Raw genomic sequence first — 18585 nt, 5'->3', positions numbered from 1 at the left:
ATTGAAGAATTCTTCATAGCCTCAAAGTCGATTAAAAATAATGAATTAAATAATAGAAATATGTGTATTAATTACCAATATGTATGTAAATATGAAAAGAAACAGGTGAAGTTATGAGTGTTACTTCTGGGGAACGGAATTCGGCAGTAAGGCAGGACAGATAACCGCTGTTCGGTTATAAGCCTTTCGGAGTTACGTATTTCACTTTATATTTTATGGGTATTTAAAATTTATCCAGATTGCAATAAAGCTAACAGAAAAAAGACGATAGAACACTCATATTTAAAAACAAAATTCTCTTGAAAATTTTATTAACATGTAATAACAATAAATCATTCAATTTTTTTCAGTTTTTAGAAGTTTCTGTTTTAAAGGTTAAACTTATTTCAAAAGTACTCATGTAAACCAATCAGATATGAATATACACCTTTTTTAATGAGCCTCCCAAATAAATCTTTGTAATATCTACTTTCTTTGTTGGGATGACAGTAACATTACCAAAGTCATGTCAGGTTTTCTTATTAAAATTTGCTGTTTTCAGAATTACTGGTTATTGACAAATCTTGATTTTTACTACTTTGCTAAGGTAAGATAGAAACATGATGTTTTACAATTATTTTTTAATTTCCTATGAGCTATTTTATACTTAAAAACTATTTGGTAACAAATGTTTTTACGCTCAAAGTTCCAAAAGTAATCTTTAGTCCCCAACCGCACTTTGTACTCCAAGATTTTTTTTTTTTTTTACTTTTAATGACATTTACATAATAAATACTAACTTTAATCACTAAGTTCCTCCTCATCACTGAAATATGTGCTTTTCTTTATCCGTGGGCGTCTTGAATCATCTGATGTTGAGGGGTTCCCTGAACTGGGTTTCCATTTTTTTTCTTCTTCTTCAATTTTGGCTTGCTGTAATGTGATTCAGAAAACAAATAACTAAAAAACAGGTATCTGTTTACTATTGTTTCTGGTGTATTAATTTAAAACATGGCAAAAACACATCACAACTGCCCTGCCTCCTCACCCTCCCATGCCCAAGAGACAATTCTACTCATCAGGGTGTTGATTTTTTTTCTTCACCAAGTTCTATACCAGTCTCACAATGTTACTCAAAATGATTTTAGTCAATATTATAAGAGGCACTTGAAACGTACTTGCCATCCCTGATAGAGGTAGAAATGTTATATGCAGTAAGACATTAGTTAATTAAAGGGAAAAATAAATTGACATACGCTTTTATAATTTGTCAAAACAAAATAACTGGCTACATAAAATTAGAAGACTGTATACCCTTTTCCAAAAAATGTTTCATATATTTGTATCAGGGCCTTTAATGGTCAAGAATCTGTTTTTGGTTTTGTTTTGAAGCTTTTTTTTTTTAAACAATGTCTTTGACTTAATATTTTCTATCAATCTAACTTCACTTTAATCAAATAGTTTTGCTTGAGTCTATAATGAAAACAGTTTAAGACATTAAAAGTACTATTAAAAAAATCTGTTGCCGTCGAGTAGAATCCGACTCATGGCGACTCTATAGAACAGAGTAGAACTGCCCCACAGAGTTTCCACAGAGCACCTTGTGAACTGCCAGCCTTTTGGTTACCAGCCATAACACTTAACCATGACACCCCCTAGGGTTTCCAAAGGCACTATGGGGCTCTTAAAATCTAGAAAGAACCAATGGGAATTTTTCCATCGCACTGGTCTAATAATCTTGTATAAATAATAGCCTGTTTCCTAAAGTTAGGAGGTGAAGTGAAAAGGCAAGGGTTGCTATGAGATGATCAACAAAGTAAGCAAGGAACATAAAACTTACTAACTCAAGGGAGCTATGGTATGGCGCCTTTCAAAAGAAATATTTAGTACCTGGAAAGCTATGGCTTGACTGAGACTGTCAAGAGCAGGATCTTCCCCTTCATCGTCACTTTCTTCTACTTCCTCACTAAATTATTAAAAAAAAAGAGAATGCTCTCAACCTCAGCAGACAGATGCAACACAATAATGTACCTGGTAAGAGTAGATATACATACATTTGTTCTTCTGGTTCAGAGATTTTCTTTTTTTTCTTTTTCTCCTTCTTCTTTGGAGGCTCACGTTCTCCAAGCATATTTTTAGGACAGGCATAACTTAAGTGACCACTTTCCTTTTGTTTCCCATGAAAAAAGGAAAAAAAAAAAACTGAATTTGTGGTTGTTAATAACAGAAACTTGGCTGATACCCTAAGGTTTTATTGAATTTAACAAAGAATACTGACTGTCATACTGGGAATCTACAAAGTAATTAATAATAAAAGGCACAACTTTAGAACTTAGAAAGAAGAGATTATGATATTGTAACTCCCAACAAGCTACTTTAAATATCAGGAAGTATTTTAGAAGTTTCACTAAAAAAGTAAAAGAAGTATTCTTCCCTCAAATATTTTAAATCTCAAGATTCAGGGTCTGATAAAAAAATAATTCAAAATTTAAATGGACCATCTGCCCTAAATGTAAAAATTTTAAGTTATTATTTGACAAAATGTAGATAAGCCTATTTCTGTTAATTACGGTTTTAAAAATAAGTGAAAAATTTTAGGTCTCCCTCACTTTTCCTAATTAATTTCATTTTGCTCCTTTCATATCAATTGACTAGACCTGCAATGTCCGATTATGATAGCCACTAGCCACATGTGGAGACTGATCACTTGAAATGTGGCTGGTCTGAATTGATATGCATGGTAAGGGTAAAATACACACTGGATTTTGAAGATGAAATGAAAAGAAAAAGTAAAATATCCTAATTTTAAAAATATTGATTATATATTCACATGATAATGTTTTAGATACACTGGGTTAAATAAAAGATATTAAAATTAATTTTCACCTGTTTGTTTTTTCTTAATATGGCTAGTAGGAAAATTAAAATTACATATGTAGCTTGCATGTATTAGACAGTGCTATACTAGACTTTTATTCATAATGAGCCATAATATTGTTTGAGCTGTAAACCCTAATCAGTCTGAACTATAATCTGTATATTAGCTCACTAAAAATACATTTAAGAGGCAATGTGAGAGTGGGGTGTGAGGAGAGACCAAGCCAGAAATCAGAACAATAGAAGAGAAAAATAATTATGCTTTTCAAGCAAATTTGACAAAGCACCAAACAGACTGTGTACTGTGTATACCTGGGAATACATGGCTGAAGCCAAGAGGTGCTACTGTGGACGAACTGGCAATCTGGGGCCTGGTAGAGAGAATGTACTTGGAGACACATTTTCTAAACTTGCTTTTTGGAATAACGGTACAAAAAATACTAACACTACCCCATTAGAAAAAGGGCTTTACTAGTGATATAACCTTGGGAAAAATATAAAATTTTGGGATGGGGAAACAAAGAAATACAGAAAGACACAGTATAATATAAAAAAATCTATAGGTCCACAAACCAAAATGAACAGATTAACAAATTCGTCCAGCATTTCTCAGATAATTTAATATTTACTATGAAGATACATACTAATCAGACCATAAGTATTCTCCCCCTCCTTTTTTTAAACAGAGCTCAGGACTTTGGACACAGTTTCTGCAACATTTACTTAAGAAGTTTCAGAATCACAAGAATTGTCGCGTACTAGGTACCCGGGTTCTTGCCTGCTCACTCTATCCGTCCATCTGTCTAATCATTTTTGGAAGGCAAGGGGTGATAGTGGAGGAGAGGACATCTCCTTGTATCCTCCACTTGATTTTGTAGCCAGCACAATGTCTTTCAGTAATCCTTTCCCCAGCTCCCCAGCAATGCCTCTGGGCCCTGTTTCTTAAATATTTTATACTCATTTTAGAAACTGATAGCAATGCAACCCAGACTGAAGTTCTTGGTACCATTATGGGCCATGTGCAAAACTGTTCTATGGCTGTGTATCTCTTCTAATCACCCAAATTTTAAATGGTTAGGATAAATGATGACGAGAACCGCACCAATACCCAGTGCCATCGAGTCGATTCCTAGGTAAGAAAATTTGGGGATAGTTCAGTAACAAAAGATTAGCAGTACTAATGGGGAAAACCAAAAATTTTCTAAGACAATACCACATAGATAATGTTTCATATGATGTTTGTACTGAAGGCTGATGCTGTAGCATTGGTCAGATGTTACAGAAACAGGTGGTACACTATTAAGACAAAATTTTATGAGTCACTAAAATTTTTCAAGACAATATCTGATTGTTTTAATGCTAAGTATGCCAACATGTAAATAATTAGTCTAAAACTTTTTAACCAAACACTTTTCAAAAATTTAGAAACCAGGGAAAATACTGCACTATATTATCCAACTCAGGTCATCTTCGCGCACTACATTTCAACTGGGTTTACTTAGATGTGCCCAGAATCCCTAAGTAAAACAACTTTCACAACCCAATTTCAGTCAGTCAGAAGTTTTGGTGAACACAAATAAAAGAATGAAATAAAAATACCTTAAACAAAAATATTGTAAATGTTGCAGAAACTATGTCTTAAGTGCTGAGTTTTGTTAAAAACATGAAAAACTCCATTAAGTTCTAGGTTCACTCACCCCACATTCATAACACTTAGATTTATCAAAGTAGTGTCGCCTTCGGATGAACTCAGCTGCTCTTCCATTGTCAATAGCAATGCTTGCTTTTATCATTCTACCAAATAACTAAACCAGAGAAAAATGTAAATGAAAGATGTATTTCACAGAAACCCATTTGATCCCATTTCCTCAAATCTTCAATTCCATTTTATATTTTTGCTTATTTTAGTGGTTGCCTACTTAAAACCAAAAAAACTGCTGCCATTGAATTGATTCTAACTCACAGCGATCCTATAGGGCAGACTATAACCGCCCCATAGGGTTTCCAAGGGTGTAACCTTTACAGAAAGAAACTGTCATATCTTTCTCCTTTGGAGTAGCTGGTGGGTTTGAACCACCAATCACCCATTTAGCAGCCAACTGCTTAACCACTTAGGTGTGGCAGATTCTATCCTGCACTATTCTTGTTTCATGGATTCTACCAATGTTTTGGGAACCCAATACAGCTCTGCTATCTTTTGCTTTCACTAATCTAGATACCCTCAAAATCTACTGCTATCCATCAATCATTGCCCTCTGCATCCCTATATTTTTGGCCAGGGTGAGCACAAAGGCTTTTGGATTAAAATGTTGGGAATAAATGGCTTACCTGTTTGTTATTTATTGCTCTGGTACAGTTTTGTGCAGATTCTTTATCCAAAAATAAAATAAATGCAACCCCTTTACTCTTCCTGGTATCTTTATCTTTCATTATGGTAACCCTTAAAGCATAAACAAATAGTTAAAAAAAAAAAAAGATGCAGCAACAAATAGATATTAATAAATCCTTATAAAACTCAAGCTTTAAAAAAGTTAAATAATAAAACATTTACAAAGTAAGAGAAATAAATTCATTTGACAAATCAGCTATCTCTCTGAAGTCACGGGACATCAAGAAGAATTAAAATGAGCAAATCTGATACTGATTTAACACAAGTGAGCACAGCTATGATTAACAGTATCTGATAAATCAAATATTAATAGAAAGTAATCAAAAAGTTGAAGGATGAAGAGATTACAGAGACAGTGGAATCTTGAAGAATAAGCATGATTCCACTTCTTTACTAACTCCCTCAGCTTACAAAAAATGAAAGCAACAAACCTCCCCAAAACTGAGGTATTCCTTTCTAGACAAAAAGTAAAACGAACTATTTTATTTTCTTAGGTTTTAGAGTCTAATTGTACTGTTAATATTCTTTTCTTTTAAAGACTCTCCAGTTCAGTGGTTCTTAGCCATACCACCCAACATACCTGAGTGACAGGAATGGGGTTAAGAGAGCACACAGCATGCTCTTTCTCCTGACCCCTTCAACAATCCTAGCCTTTGAGACTCTTGCTTACTACATGCATCAGAGTTTAAACCAAAATGCTCAACTGGGAGAAGTGGCTGATTCCAGGTCTGGGGCAGGGAAGGTACAAGATGAGCTTAGATCATCTTGTTATTCTAGAAAATAAGAGCTTAGGAGGAAAAAAAAAAAGGTTGGGACATGTCACAACACCACAGAAGCCAGCTTAAAGGTGCTACACCTGATCAAATCTAGGAACATTTGAGTACCAAAATAAGTACAGTGATGAATTATAAATCACAGGAAAAAGTAGGAATTCGTAAGTCCACCTGGTAATAAATATTCCAACTCATAGTGACCCAATAAGGAAGCAGAATAGCCTCGTAGGGTTTCCTACATGTTTTTTTTTTTTTTTTTAATCTTTACAGGAACAGACTGCCAGGTCTTTTTTCCTACAGTGCTGCTGGTGGGTTTGAACCACTCGCCTATTAGTTAGCAGCCGTTGCGCCAGCAGGGTCCCTCCATAAGAAATAAAGAAGCAGGAGGAAGGGAAGGCTCTTATTTATAGCAGAATGCCAAGGGGTGATTGGTGAATATGGAGGAGTGCTGGAGTTAGAAAATCATCATTTTGCAACAATGATGATAAAGACTGGATCAGGCCAGAATCATCAACAAATGCTAAATCATAAAATGAGGAAAAACAATAGGGGGCTATAGCGTTAAAAATGCCAATGTCATAAAAAGCAAATAAAGTCTGTGGAAATGTTCCAGATTAAAAGAGACTAAACAGGTAGGATAGCTAAATCCAATACTGACTCTAGACTGCAACCTGTACTAAAGGGGAAAATGCTATGAAGGACTATTAAAAAGTACTGTTAATGATGTAAATTTATGAACTTAACAACTGTACCATGGTTATATAAAGAGAATATCCTTATTTTTAGAAAACACACCAAAGTATTTAGAGGGCAATGATGTTTGTAACTTACCCCCAAATGACTCACAAAACAAACTGTGTACGTCTACACACGCATACATACATGAACACATTTACATCTGGAGAGGGTGGGAATAACATAGCAAGTGGTGGATTGGATAAAGAATATCTTAATGTTCTTTGTACTATTTTTGTAACTTTTTATAAATCTGAAATTATTTCCAAGTTAAAGAAAAAGTGACAATACTGAAGACAAAGATTAATAATTTTCTAAAACCTGAATTACAGGATAATAGGCAAGAGGATAAGAATGAAAAAACAGAAATTTCATTCAATATTACATTTCAAAATTATTTTATTTAGATTTGGGTTTAGGTATACATACAGTCATGGAATGAAACTGTAAAAAGACGCCACCACATTAAGAAAAGGGATAACTTTTTTCATTAAAATAGAAACATACGTTGAAATGATCTAGGAAAAAATACCCGAATACAATACCCATTGCTGTCGAGTTGATTCCAACTCATAGTGACCTTACATAGGCATCTAAAACGGTGCTGGGCTTCGAAGGAAAGAGGAAGAGTGAAATACTTGACTAGAAGGATCAAATTTAGACTGGTGAGCTTCAAAGCTACCACAGTAATGGAGGAGATGCAAGAAAGTTTTTAACACATTTGAAAGAAATATCAAATTAAATAGTTACTTTAACTTTTTGGAATTCTTCATTATGCTCGTGAAGGGCGGCTGAAGTCATAATTCCCCCCACTCCCTTTTTTAAAATACTATTTCAGAAAAAGTGTTAGCTTTCCCCATCATTTTAGCTTGTAATTCCTCTCATCTCTCTCCTCTTTTCCATTCCTGCTACTTTTTCCTTGTCTGTAGTGTCATTACTGTTTCAGTAGCCTATTCTTACTGGTTCCCTTGATGTTAATTCTCTCTTATATACTAGTGGAAAAATCTTCTAAATAAGGAAAAAACAAAATCACATCATTCCTTTGTTCAAAAATCTTTGGTGCTTCCAACTGCCTATTATTTGGCCCAACAATCAAGACCCTCAATGATATGGTTCCTACCTCCCTCATCTTTGACTACTCTTCTCCACACACAAACTCTGAGCTCCAGCCAAAATAAACTGCTCGATGTTCATGTGGCAAGGCCTGTAATTACCCAGATTGGTGCCTCTGTTCACATTGTTTCTACTTTTGCCTCTGAATCTTTGCCTATTGAAATTCTACTTATTCTTCAAGGTGTACATCAAATGTTGGTTCCCTAATCTTCTGAGGTGGAAATAACTTCTGCTAGACTCTACTGAAACCATTTGTTTATGTATAAATAATGTCTCCTCTCATTTATTTTAACATAAACTCTTCTAAGGCTGTCTTTGTAATCTCCACGTGCCTAGCTTTATACGTTAAAAAGGTAGATACAAACGGGAAAAGCAGTTTCTCAAAACAAAACAAAACAGCACCACCACCAAACCCACTGCCGGAGAGTTGATTCTGACTCATGGCAATTCCATATGTTACAGGGTAGAACTGCTCGATAGCGTATTCTTGGCTATTATCTTTATGGAAGCAGATCACCAGGACTTTGTTCCACAGTGCTGCTGGGTGGGTTCAAACCACCAACCTTTCAGTTAGCAGCTGAACACTTAACCATTGCACCACCTGAGCTCTACACAAACCATCTGTGCCACCGAGGGACCTAGTTTGTCAAAAGAGTGCCTCTATTTATTTGGTCATTTCATTACTCTGTTAGCTTGAAGGCTGGGCACTAAGCACTTATAAGATAAAGGCAGTAAGACAGGGTTCTTAACCCTCAAGAAAAAGCTTACAGTCTACTGGGGGAGTCAGACCTATAAACCAATTACAGTTCTTCAGTAGAGATAAGTGCTACCCACTATGGTAACACAGAAAAAAAAATTACAATAAGAACTTAAAGGATAAATCTAGGATGACTGGCATGGGAAAAGAGGTAGATGGTGGCACCATTTCTTGATATAAAGTATGTAACGTACTCATTTAAAGAAACATTTACTAAGCACATAATATGACTTGTAAAAAAATCCATTGCCATCAAGTCGATTCCGATTCACAGAGACCCTACAGGACAGGGCAGAATTGCCCCGTAGGGTTTCCAAGCAGCATGTAGTGGATTTGAACTGCAGACCTTTTGGTTAGCAGTCGAACTCATAACCATAGCACCACGCTATTCTCGAAACACGGGTGTCATTCATAATACTTCTGTCTCCTTCACCCAACTCCCATATACAAAGTAAGCATATCACTAAGTATTACCCATTTTATTTTCTAACAATCTCTCAAATCTGACCATCTCTACCTTTCGATCTGTACCATCTTAGTCCAAAGCAGACTGTTGGATTCAAGTCTTATCTCCATCACTAAAAATATAACCTTACGTTTACCATGTGCCTCAGTTTCTTCACCTTTAACATCAGGATAATAATAGCAGCTACCTTATAAGATAGTTGTGAGAATTAAAGAAGAAAACATATATGAAAATTAGAACACTGCCTAGCATGTAATATGGGCTCACATTAAGCGTTAGACGGAGGCCTGGTGGTGCAGTGGTTAAGAGCTTGGCTGCTAACCAAAAGGCTGGCAGTTTGAATCCACCAGCCGCTCCATGGAAACCCTATGGGGTAGTTCTACTCTGTCCTCTAGGGTACCTACGAGTAGGAATTGACTTGACAGCAACAGGTTTTTTTTTTTTTAACGAAGATGTGCTATGTGAGGGACTATGCCATGTACCTTATATACATTAACTCATTTAATTTTCACAACAAACCTATAACTCATTAGTGAATAACCAAGGTGTATAGAAGAATTTATCCAATTAAAAAAAAAAGGTATTATAAAGCAAAATTCATTCTTAGCTATAGAAATGCAATTCATTATTGTTCTCAAAACACACATATTGGTCAGTTTTTTTTTTGAAGTGTTAGATATCACCATTATTATTGTGTTTTGATTGATAATTATTGTTAGAAATTCTAAAGACCTAAAAATTAAGCCAGAAGCATTTTTGATAATGATTTCCAGTAGAGAAGTAAGTTTAAAAGACATCCAAAATCTCAAGATGCAAATCAATTTCAACTGTTTAAACTTAATTTATGGAAAACTAGAATAAAAATAACTAGCCAAGATATATATGCTCTAAATTCTTGGGATTTTAAACAGGATTTTAAATACACACCAGGATATGTCTTAGAGTATTGGTTACAATATACAGTGACAGAATTTTGCTTTTAATTCTTTGCCCCATAATATAGTTTCTGGGTTATAAAACAGTGAATTAAACACAAGAACCTCAAGTTCCTTTAATCCCTTCTTAAATAATGGATATTATCATTCATTACCATTTTTGTATGTTTCCAGTCTTTCCAACTCTTAAGTTTTCTATGAAGGCAGAGAGTATGTTTTCTATTTTTCAGTCTCATAAGCATTTTGCATGTCATATGCACTGAAATATTTGTTTTTACATTCTACTTGTTTGGCAAATGGTAATCCACTTATATTTCATAACACTTTCTAGTAATCAAAATATTTATTTAATCAGAGCCTTTATGTCTTACATTGTATAACAAAATTATAGTTCTTAGTAATATAGTAAGAAATCAGAAAAAATGTTTAAATAAATTATGATATATAATGAAATACAATGAAATCACTAAATATGAGAATGTTTCTTTATAGTACATGGAAAGATAGTCACGCTATGTCAAGTAGAAAGACAGTAACAAAATCGCCAAGTACAGAACTAAGTCTTAAAAAAACTGTCTACATGTGTTTATGTATATAGAAAAACACCTGAAATACTTAACAATGTTAACAGTAGTATTTTTATTTTCTGTCATATCAAGTATCAGTTTTACTTAAAAAAAAATGAATCTATTTCTACTTTAAAAGATATCAGAGAAGCAAATTCAGATAAACTTTTAAATGAAGTTCCAAAATTCAATGTTAATACTTACTTCACAACTTTGCCATACTTGGAAAATATCTGAAACAAAAGACCACATAATAATTTCCAATTTAATTAAAAATCATAAATAAATTACACTTTCAGGCTGTCACAATGACCAAATTCTTTGTTACAGTTTAAGAAAAGTTTTCGCCTCCATGCTACAAGGCAGGCCCTTGGAAAAAGATGTCTTTTTGGGCGACCCTAATAATACTCTCATTGTAGTCACATACATCTGGCTCAGTTCCTGTCAATGGAGTGGATACAGACAAAACAATACTCTACATGCGCGGTAGATCTAAGGCACACACTGGACCACCGCTGTGTTCCTGTGGGATATCCACGGCAGCTATCAATCCCACCGTAACTCCTAGAGAAACCTTGTACTTCAAATATGAATATTATAGACTATCACTATCCTTCTACTAACATCACTCCAGCAAGCCATCACTGATTCAGAATACAGATCCTCAGAGTGCTTACTAAACAAAGCATAAAACAAAAATAGCTTCTATAATGAAAAATTCTTTTACTTCACAGGCCTATTGAAACTTCCTACATTCTCCCTCTTCCAGTTCCGAAACTCACTGCAATTTGGCTTTTATTCTTCCCACTTCAAGAAATGTGCTTTCAGTGAAGTCATCAATGGTTGCCAAATCCAATGAACATATATTTTGTCCTTATTTTACCTGATCTCTCTACATATATACTGTGGACCCTACTTTTCTCTTTTGAAATCCTCTTACCTGTTGCAGTGACAGTAACCTCTGGTTTTGCTTCTATTTCTCTGGCTGTGCCTTCAAATCTTTTGGGTTCTTCTTCCTTCAACAGTCCCATAAATGTTGGCTGTCCCCAAAGTTTTTCCTCTGGCTTTCTTAAACACTTTACACATTCCTTGGATGATCATTCACATTAAGAATTGTTGTTGTTGTGTGCTGTCAAGTTGATTGACTTATAACCATCCCTATGTGACAGAGCAGAACTGCGCCATAGAGTTTCCTAGGCTGTAAATCTTTTAAGGGAGCAGATTGCTAGATCTTTTCTCCCATGGAGCAGCTGGTAGGTTTGAACCCCTGGCTTTTTGGTTAGCAGTCGAGTGCTAACCATTATACCACCAGGGCTCCTTCACATTAGAATTACCACCTATTATGTCTTCCAGATCTCCATATTTTCAATTGACTACTGGACATTCAGAAACCTTGGTGGTGTAGTGGTTAAGTGCTATGGCAGCTAACCAAAAGGTCAGCAGTTCAAACCCACCAGGCACTCCTTGGAAACCCGATGGGGCAGCTCTGCTCTGCCGTATAGGGTCGCTGTGAGTCAGAATTTACTCAATGGTAGTGGGTTTGGTTTTGGTTTTTGGTACATGACATTCCACTTGTACCTCAAATTTAAGGTATCCAAAGTTGGTCAACATCTGCACCAAAACCTGATTCTCCTCTTGCATTCCCTAGGCCATCGCTAACCATTTAGTCAACCAAAGCAGAAAGTTTCAAATCATAGAGTTCTCCTTTCCTCACTTTCCATATTCAATCAGTTATCAAATCCTATCAATTTTATCTTCTCAAATTAAAAAAAAAAAATCCCATCAACAATCTTCTTTCTATCTTTATTGGTATGAATTCTAAGTTCAATAAGGTCAGGGACCATAACCCCAGTACTTACAAGGTATCTTGTCATAGTGGGTATTCATTAAGTAGTTATTATAACAATATTAATAAATGCTACTTGGTCCAGATCCTGTATTACCTCAATAAACCTCTCAATTGGTCTCTTGCAACTTCTGTGTAAGCTATAGAGAAAAGCTTGTTCTCTGAATATACTAAGTTCTTTCATCACTAATGAGTTGGTATTGCCTTGACGGCAACGGGTTTGGTTTGTCTTGGCATTTTACATACCCTTTCCATTTTCTTAGCATTTCATTTCTTGCCCTTGTTATCTATTGTTTCTCAAAACCCAGCTCAAGGGTCAACATCTTCAGTAAGTGTTTCAAGACCTAAATAAGCAAAGTTCCTAGTACTCGTCTAGCATATAATAGATGCTCAATGAAAGTCTGCTAAATGAAGTCATGAATGGTATCATCTCTTTAGACAGTGAGCTCCTTATTAGCGGGGAAGGCCTCAATCTCCTCTGTATCTCCAGCACCTAGCACAATGCCTAGCAAACAGAAATTCCTCTATATCACTTGGTTTCATTGTTGCCAATAGCTTCCTAACTGGTCTCCCTGCTTCTTCTGCCTTGCCTCTCTGTACCTATTGCCCCCTATTGAAGTTTATTTTCAACAAGCAACCAGAGTGAGCTTATTAAAATGCAAGTATGATTATGTCATTTCTCTGTTCAACACGCTCTAATGGCTTCTCATTTCACTTAGAGTGAAAGCCAGAGTTCTTACCATGATCTATATATGCCCCTACAAGTCCTTCCTTCCTGCTGTGGGTTTACCTCTGAGTACCGTCTTCTTCTCTCCATCTGATTTACTCTCTGCCTGATACGCTTGTCCCCTAGATACCTGCACAATTGGTTCTTACTTTCTTTAGGGCTTCATTAAAAAATCACCTCAATGAGGGCTTTTCTGACCACCCTATTTAAAGTTTCACCTCCCTCCCCAACTTAATATTTAATAGCTCTCCTTTCCTACTTTATCACTAACATATAATATCATTTTACTTATTTATATTGCTTAATGTTTATTTCTCCCAGTATACTGTGAGCTCCATGAGAGATTTTTATCTTTGTCTTCAGTGGTATGTCTCTAATATCTGGAATAATGCTCGGCACATAGTAAGTGTTCAATAAATACAGGAATGTCCCTATTTTGATATAAGGAAGCTAAAGCTCACTTTCCCCTGCTCTTTGAGATTCAAGCTATCTTAATTAATCAAGTACCACGCTTAGCCTATGAACATCTCCTAAGACCTATGAAAGCAGTGGAACAGGGCAAACTTGAAAGGGAGGATTCATGTCATTCCTTCCCATTCCTTTCAACTACCTATTTGTGGACAGGCACAGCAAGAAATTTGATTCTATGAAAGAAATAATCTTTGATGGTTACAACGGAGGGGAAGAGTGGGGAGGGAAAAAACACTAACCAGATAGAAGATAAGTGGTAACTCTGGCAAAGCCTAAGACAGTATATGATACTGGGGAAGCCAGCACAACTTGACCAAGGCAAAGTCATAGAGCTTCACAGACACATATTGAAATGCCCTGAGGGACCAAGTTACTGGGCTGAGGGTTGAGGACCATGTTCTTCGGGGATATCTAGCTCAATTGGCGTAACATAATCTAAATATAAAGTGTTCTACATCTGACTATGGTGAGTAGCTTCTGGGGTCTTAAAAGCCCGTGAGTGGTCATCTAAGATACACCTACTGGTCCCAGCCCAGCTGGAGCAAAGGAGAATGAAGAAGACCAAAGACATAAGGGAAAGATTAGTCCAAAGGACTAATGGACCACAACTACCACAACCTCCACCAGACTGAGTCCCGAACAACTAGATCATAGCCAGTTACCACCACCAACTGCTCTGGCATGGATCACACCAGAGGGTCCTGGACAGAGTGTGAAAAATGTAGAACAAAATTTAAAATAAAAAGATCAAGCTTGCTGGTCTGACAGAGACCCAAGAATCCCCCAGAGTACAGCCCCCAGATACCCTTTTAACTCAGTCTGAAGTCATTCCTGAGGTTCACCATTCAGCCAAAGAGTAGAGGGTCTACAAGGCCAACAATAACACACGTGAGGAACTTGCTTTTTTATTCAATCATGTATACCAGACTAATGGGCATACCAGCCCAAAAGCAAAGATGACAAGACAGGAAACCTAAAGAAACGAAAACAAGGAACCTGGGGTGGAGAATGGGAGACTGCTGACACATCTTGGAGTTGGCAACCAATGTCACAAAACAATTTGTGTATTAACTGTTTAATGAGAAACTAATTTGCTCTGTAAAGTTTCATCTAAAGGACATACACACACACACCCAAATACAGCCAAGAAAAGGAATTTTGTTCTCTGTATGGTAAAGACGTGAAAAAAGATGTTGAAGAGATTTTTTCTCTCATTTATTCCTATTCTGAACTGAAAACAAAATTTATTAAACTATTAAGCTTCTGCTAGGTATATACATTAAGGTTTACTTCCAAAATAGTAGGGTTAGGAAAGGATCATTGCTTTCATCAGCCCTTTCCTCCAAATATCACCATCCCCTTACCAGTTTCAAATGCCACATAAAGAAAATTAGTCTATCACAAGTTGCTCCCACTTCGTTATGGTAGCTGTGTCTTCTGTGCTTACAAATAACTTGTTATTCTCCATAAGGCATTATAAATTCTCTTTGGAAATGACAAATTTCTAATTTTTTTCACTTACTCATGTTTGCAATAGAGGACATGGGAAGTGTTGGGTTAAGTGCATTATAATGTAGTTGTTAAGAATTTTGCCAAAGAGAACTGATTGCGTAAGCTACTTGAATAGATATCTGTACCTTAAATAGAATCCCACAGATAAAAATGTACTAATGTTACAACTTACCCGGTATAAGTCATTGTTTGTCAGGGAAAAGGGCAGGTTGGATACATATACTGTACTTTTACTTGGAGCCAATCCACCACTCATTTCTAAAAAGGGAAACCAAACCAAAACAAAAAAACCGTAAGCAATCTAAACATGGTATGCATCATTCCAAGTAAAACCAATATTGTCAATTACTGATATAATTATTCCAGGTTCACACACCTTCCTTACATTTGGCAATAGTTAGGAAGAAAAACTTGGTGAATTTGAGAATTCCTTCTTCCCTGGCCACCATGTCTTAGTTATCTAGTGCTGCTGTAACAGAAGTACCACAAGTGGATGGTCTTAACAAACTTATTTTCTCACAGTTTAGGAGGCTAGAAATCTGAATTCAGACTGCCAGCTCTAGGTGAAGGCTTTCTCTGTTGGCTTTGGTGGAAGGTCCTTTTTCCTTGGCTCCTTGGTGATCTTCTTGTGGCTTGGCATATGTCCTCCCCCACCTCTGCTTCTTTTGCATGTTGTTTAATCTCTTTTACGGCTCAAAAGATTGGTTTAAAACACACCCACACTAATCCTATCTTATTAACATAATAAAGACAACCCACTCTCAAATGGGATTCTAACAACAGGCACAGAGGTTAAGATTTACAGCACGTGTTTTGGGGGGACACAATTCAATTCACAACACACCACTTGAAGATATTCTGGTCCTGCTTTCAGATAGTTTTTAATGGTTCCTGTGTGCAAGGGGTTGTGGATTTTCAACAGACGCAGGAAAAATTCTGAGGCTACTCTAACCTCCCCTCAAATGAGTAAGAAGTTCTTTCTAACATGTACAATACCTTGCCCGCCCACGTCAGAAAGAACCTGGGAGCTCAGAAAGAACCTTAGCTGTTTTTCACTAATACCATGGTAATAATAATAAAAAAAAAATATCACGGTAAGATACCTTTTTTGACTGTCTTAGTATTTTTCTCTGGAGTAGTGTTAAGAGGAAATTTTAGCCCCTCAATCTGACCTAGCTAAAGTTCTTTAAAATCATGTTATTGCCAAATTACAAAATGACACATTTTGTTACATGAATAGGTTCAGTGTCTTGAGGGATACTGACCTGTATACACATTTCTGAGTTTACAAGTATAACCTGTACTTAATTTTCACACCTTATTTTACAAAGTAAACAAATTATTTGTGAAAATTATATCTAACTTAACCAAGTTCAAATTTTCGATTAAAAAGGTATGTGTGGTGTGTATTTGAGAAGAAGGAGCCGGATTATCACAACTGGCAAAACACTGATCTTAAAGCACGCAACTCGCGAAGTAACTCATGCTTGGGGTTTTTGAAATGATTTAGAAAACTTCAAGAACTCAACATCGATAGGTCGTTTTTTAAAAGTTTCCCATTTGGAACTATTTATAGGTTAGACGTTCCTAGTAAGAACTGTGAGAGTAGGCAAAGGTATAAACGGCATAAAAAGGACGGCGTGAGTGGCAAATCGTTCTGGGTCTGGGAGGGGACCCGCGGGAAAAAGGCCGCAGCTGGGGAGGCGTTTACCTTCAGCTCAGGCGGGCCCGAGAGACCAGAAGAGCGCGAGCCCTAGGGTCTGCGGAGGCTCAGCCTCGACTATTCCTTGCCCCACGCAGCGTCCTCGGCATCACGGGTCCTGGAAGGGTTCACGCGCCTGAGCGACAAGGTAACAGCAGCTCTGCCTCAACCTGGCTTTCCTGAGACTCGCCTTGTACGCAGTAAGGACCCCGGACCTCGAGGCGGGGGCCCAGAGGCGGGCGCTTCTGCTGACGTCTTTGCGTGCGCCGGAAATGCCTGGCTGGGAGAGCGGCGGGGAGGGAGCTACTACGTTTACCGAGTCTCCTGGCGGCCCAGAGTCGGTGAGCGCATTTTACTTTTCCGAGAGGTGGATAGGTACTGGAGCACGGGCTGTTACACACCGGGAGACGGGCGGGCATTTTCTGTGGCGCGAATCTCCCGCTGCACTTGAACCGTGCAACAATTCTGCCCCTGCGGATGGGGGTGGAGAGACGCAGTCGAGTTTGAGATAAAGGAAAGTGTTAGGTCTAAGATATAGGTTCCCTTTTTTTTTTACCGCGTTAATATGCAAAAAGAGGACTGAGCTAGGTAACTTCAGTGACCCGAGATCAGTCAGGAGATCGGTAAGCTTTTTGAATGTGTCCGACGTACCCAGCTCGGTATTAGACACTTTGGGAGCTACAGAAAAGTGTAAAACAGGCCTTTTTCTGGCGGAGATTGCAGTCTAGTTGGGAGACAAAGCTAACTTGAGGAGACTTGGACTCACAGAATGACTCACCTTGAGTATTGGTATGGATAAATGTTGGACTTCTTGGCACCATTTTATTCCTGTAAATCTATAATGGGTACACGCTGCTTTTTTTCTAAGAGACCACAAAAGGCCCATCATTCCTACAGAAAAATAAGAAAATATTTAAAGGTAGTTTGTACCAGGGCTTCGAACCAGTTCATTCCGGTTCGAACCCCTGCTGAGAATTTGCATTTCCACTTCAGATGTACTGAATTCGAATCTACAGCTTAATAAGATCTCCAGGTGATTCTTAAGAATAATTTTGAGACCCATTGTTGTACTAGTGGTTCTCAGAATTGATTTCCTAACCAGCAGCTTTAGCATCACCCGGGAACGTCTTAGAAATGTAAATTCTCAGCAGTGGTTTGAACCGGAATGAGCCGGTTCGAAGCCCTGGTTTATACCTATTAACTTCTACCCGCCAGCACACACAGACCAGGCCTCTAACCATTCCCTGGGAGCCTGCGTGCCAGCAGCCTGGAACCCAGAGCCTCTCCTGGAGCCTGCACAATCAATCCAGACTGAAGCCGATGCCTTCTAGAGAGACGGAAGTACAATCCATCCAGGGCGCAGCTGAATTTTGAGCGGCCTGAATGCCTCCCCGTCCACCAGGGGACCGCTGGGACTAATTCTCTTGGCAAACTTGTGGCCAGCCAAACCTACCATGCTCCACATCCCTGTTATCCTTGGTTATCGCCCAAGATGTAAGCCCCTTTGGTCTTCTATGCTATGCCTTTATTCCTATTCTGCTTTGTGCTTCCTCTCCCTTGACTTAGGCTATCAGTGCTTTTCCCTCCTTTTCTTACCCATCTCACCCCTCAGCAACCCAGCTGTGCTCTGCAGCCTCTCTTCCATGCTTAACAAACTGTCTTACACAGTCACCCTTATTACTGAAATTCTCTTTCATCTCCTGACCTTAACTGAAACATGGCTTTCCTCTCTAGCCT

The 18585-nt window shown here is 37.4% G+C and overlaps 2 protein-coding genes across 13 annotated transcripts in view; one reads left to right on the top strand and one right to left on the bottom strand.

The window, feature by feature from the left end:
- Positions 1-731: 731 nt before the first annotated feature.
- Positions 732-17099, bottom strand: ZCRB1 (zinc finger CCHC-type and RNA binding motif containing 1). 2 transcript variants are annotated; one of them, XM_003405722.3, is made up of 8 exons: positions 16858-17099; positions 15319-15404; positions 10795-10823; positions 5185-5296; positions 4554-4661; positions 2034-2146; positions 1870-1945; positions 732-912 (listed from the first exon to the last, which is right to left on the bottom strand). In XM_003405722.3, exons 2-8 carry the CDS (start codon positions 15400-15402, stop codon positions 781-783), a joined length of 654 nt encoding a protein of 217 aa, XP_003405770.1. In that variant the 5' UTR covers positions 15403-15404; positions 16858-17099; the 3' UTR covers positions 732-780. The 2 variants fall into 2 exon arrangements, with proteins under 2 accessions (XP_003405770.1, XP_064140441.1); XM_064284371.1 differs by lacking the exons at positions 10795-10823; positions 15319-15404; positions 16858-17099 and adding an exon at positions 5826-6243.
- Positions 17088-18585, top strand: part of PPHLN1 (periphilin 1) — a 163134-nt gene continuing 161636 nt past the window's right edge. For 8 of the 11 annotated variants that reach the window (XM_010595916.3, XM_023555398.2, XM_023555407.2 and 5 more), the window contains exons 1-2: positions 17115-17189; positions 18064-18342. In XM_010595916.3, coding sequence (XP_010594218.1) covers positions 18303-18342 — 40 coding nt within the window. In that variant the 5' untranslated portion in view covers positions 17115-17189; positions 18064-18302. Of the gene's footprint in view, positions 17190-18063; positions 18343-18585 lie in introns of all 11 variants that reach the window. The other 3 variants (XM_010595903.3, XM_010595921.3, XM_010595890.3) reach the window with 3 other exon arrangements.

Source organism: Loxodonta africana, chromosome 4, assembly GCF_030014295.1.
Source record: "Loxodonta africana isolate mLoxAfr1 chromosome 4, mLoxAfr1.hap2, whole genome shotgun sequence".
NCBI classification, from domain to species: domain Eukaryota; kingdom Metazoa; phylum Chordata; class Mammalia; order Proboscidea; family Elephantidae; genus Loxodonta; species Loxodonta africana.
The sequence above is the reverse complement of the archived record's forward strand: the minus strand, read 5'-3'. Positions and strand labels throughout refer to the sequence as shown.

Excerpts from the sequence above, each read along its gene's own strand:
- ZCRB1 (XM_003405722.3), bottom strand. The coding sequence starts at position 15,402 with ATGAGTGGTGGATTGGCTCCAAGTAAAAGTACAGTATATGTATCCAAC. Across the intron at positions 4,662-5,184 it reads GAGCAATAAATAACAAACAG|TTATTTGGTAGAATGATAAA; the intron begins GTAAGCCATTTA and ends TCTCTGGTTTAG. Across the intron at positions 2,147-4,553 it reads CTAAGTGTTATGAATGTGGG|GAAAGTGGTCACTTAAGTTA; the intron begins GTGAGTGAACCT and ends GGGAAACAAAAG.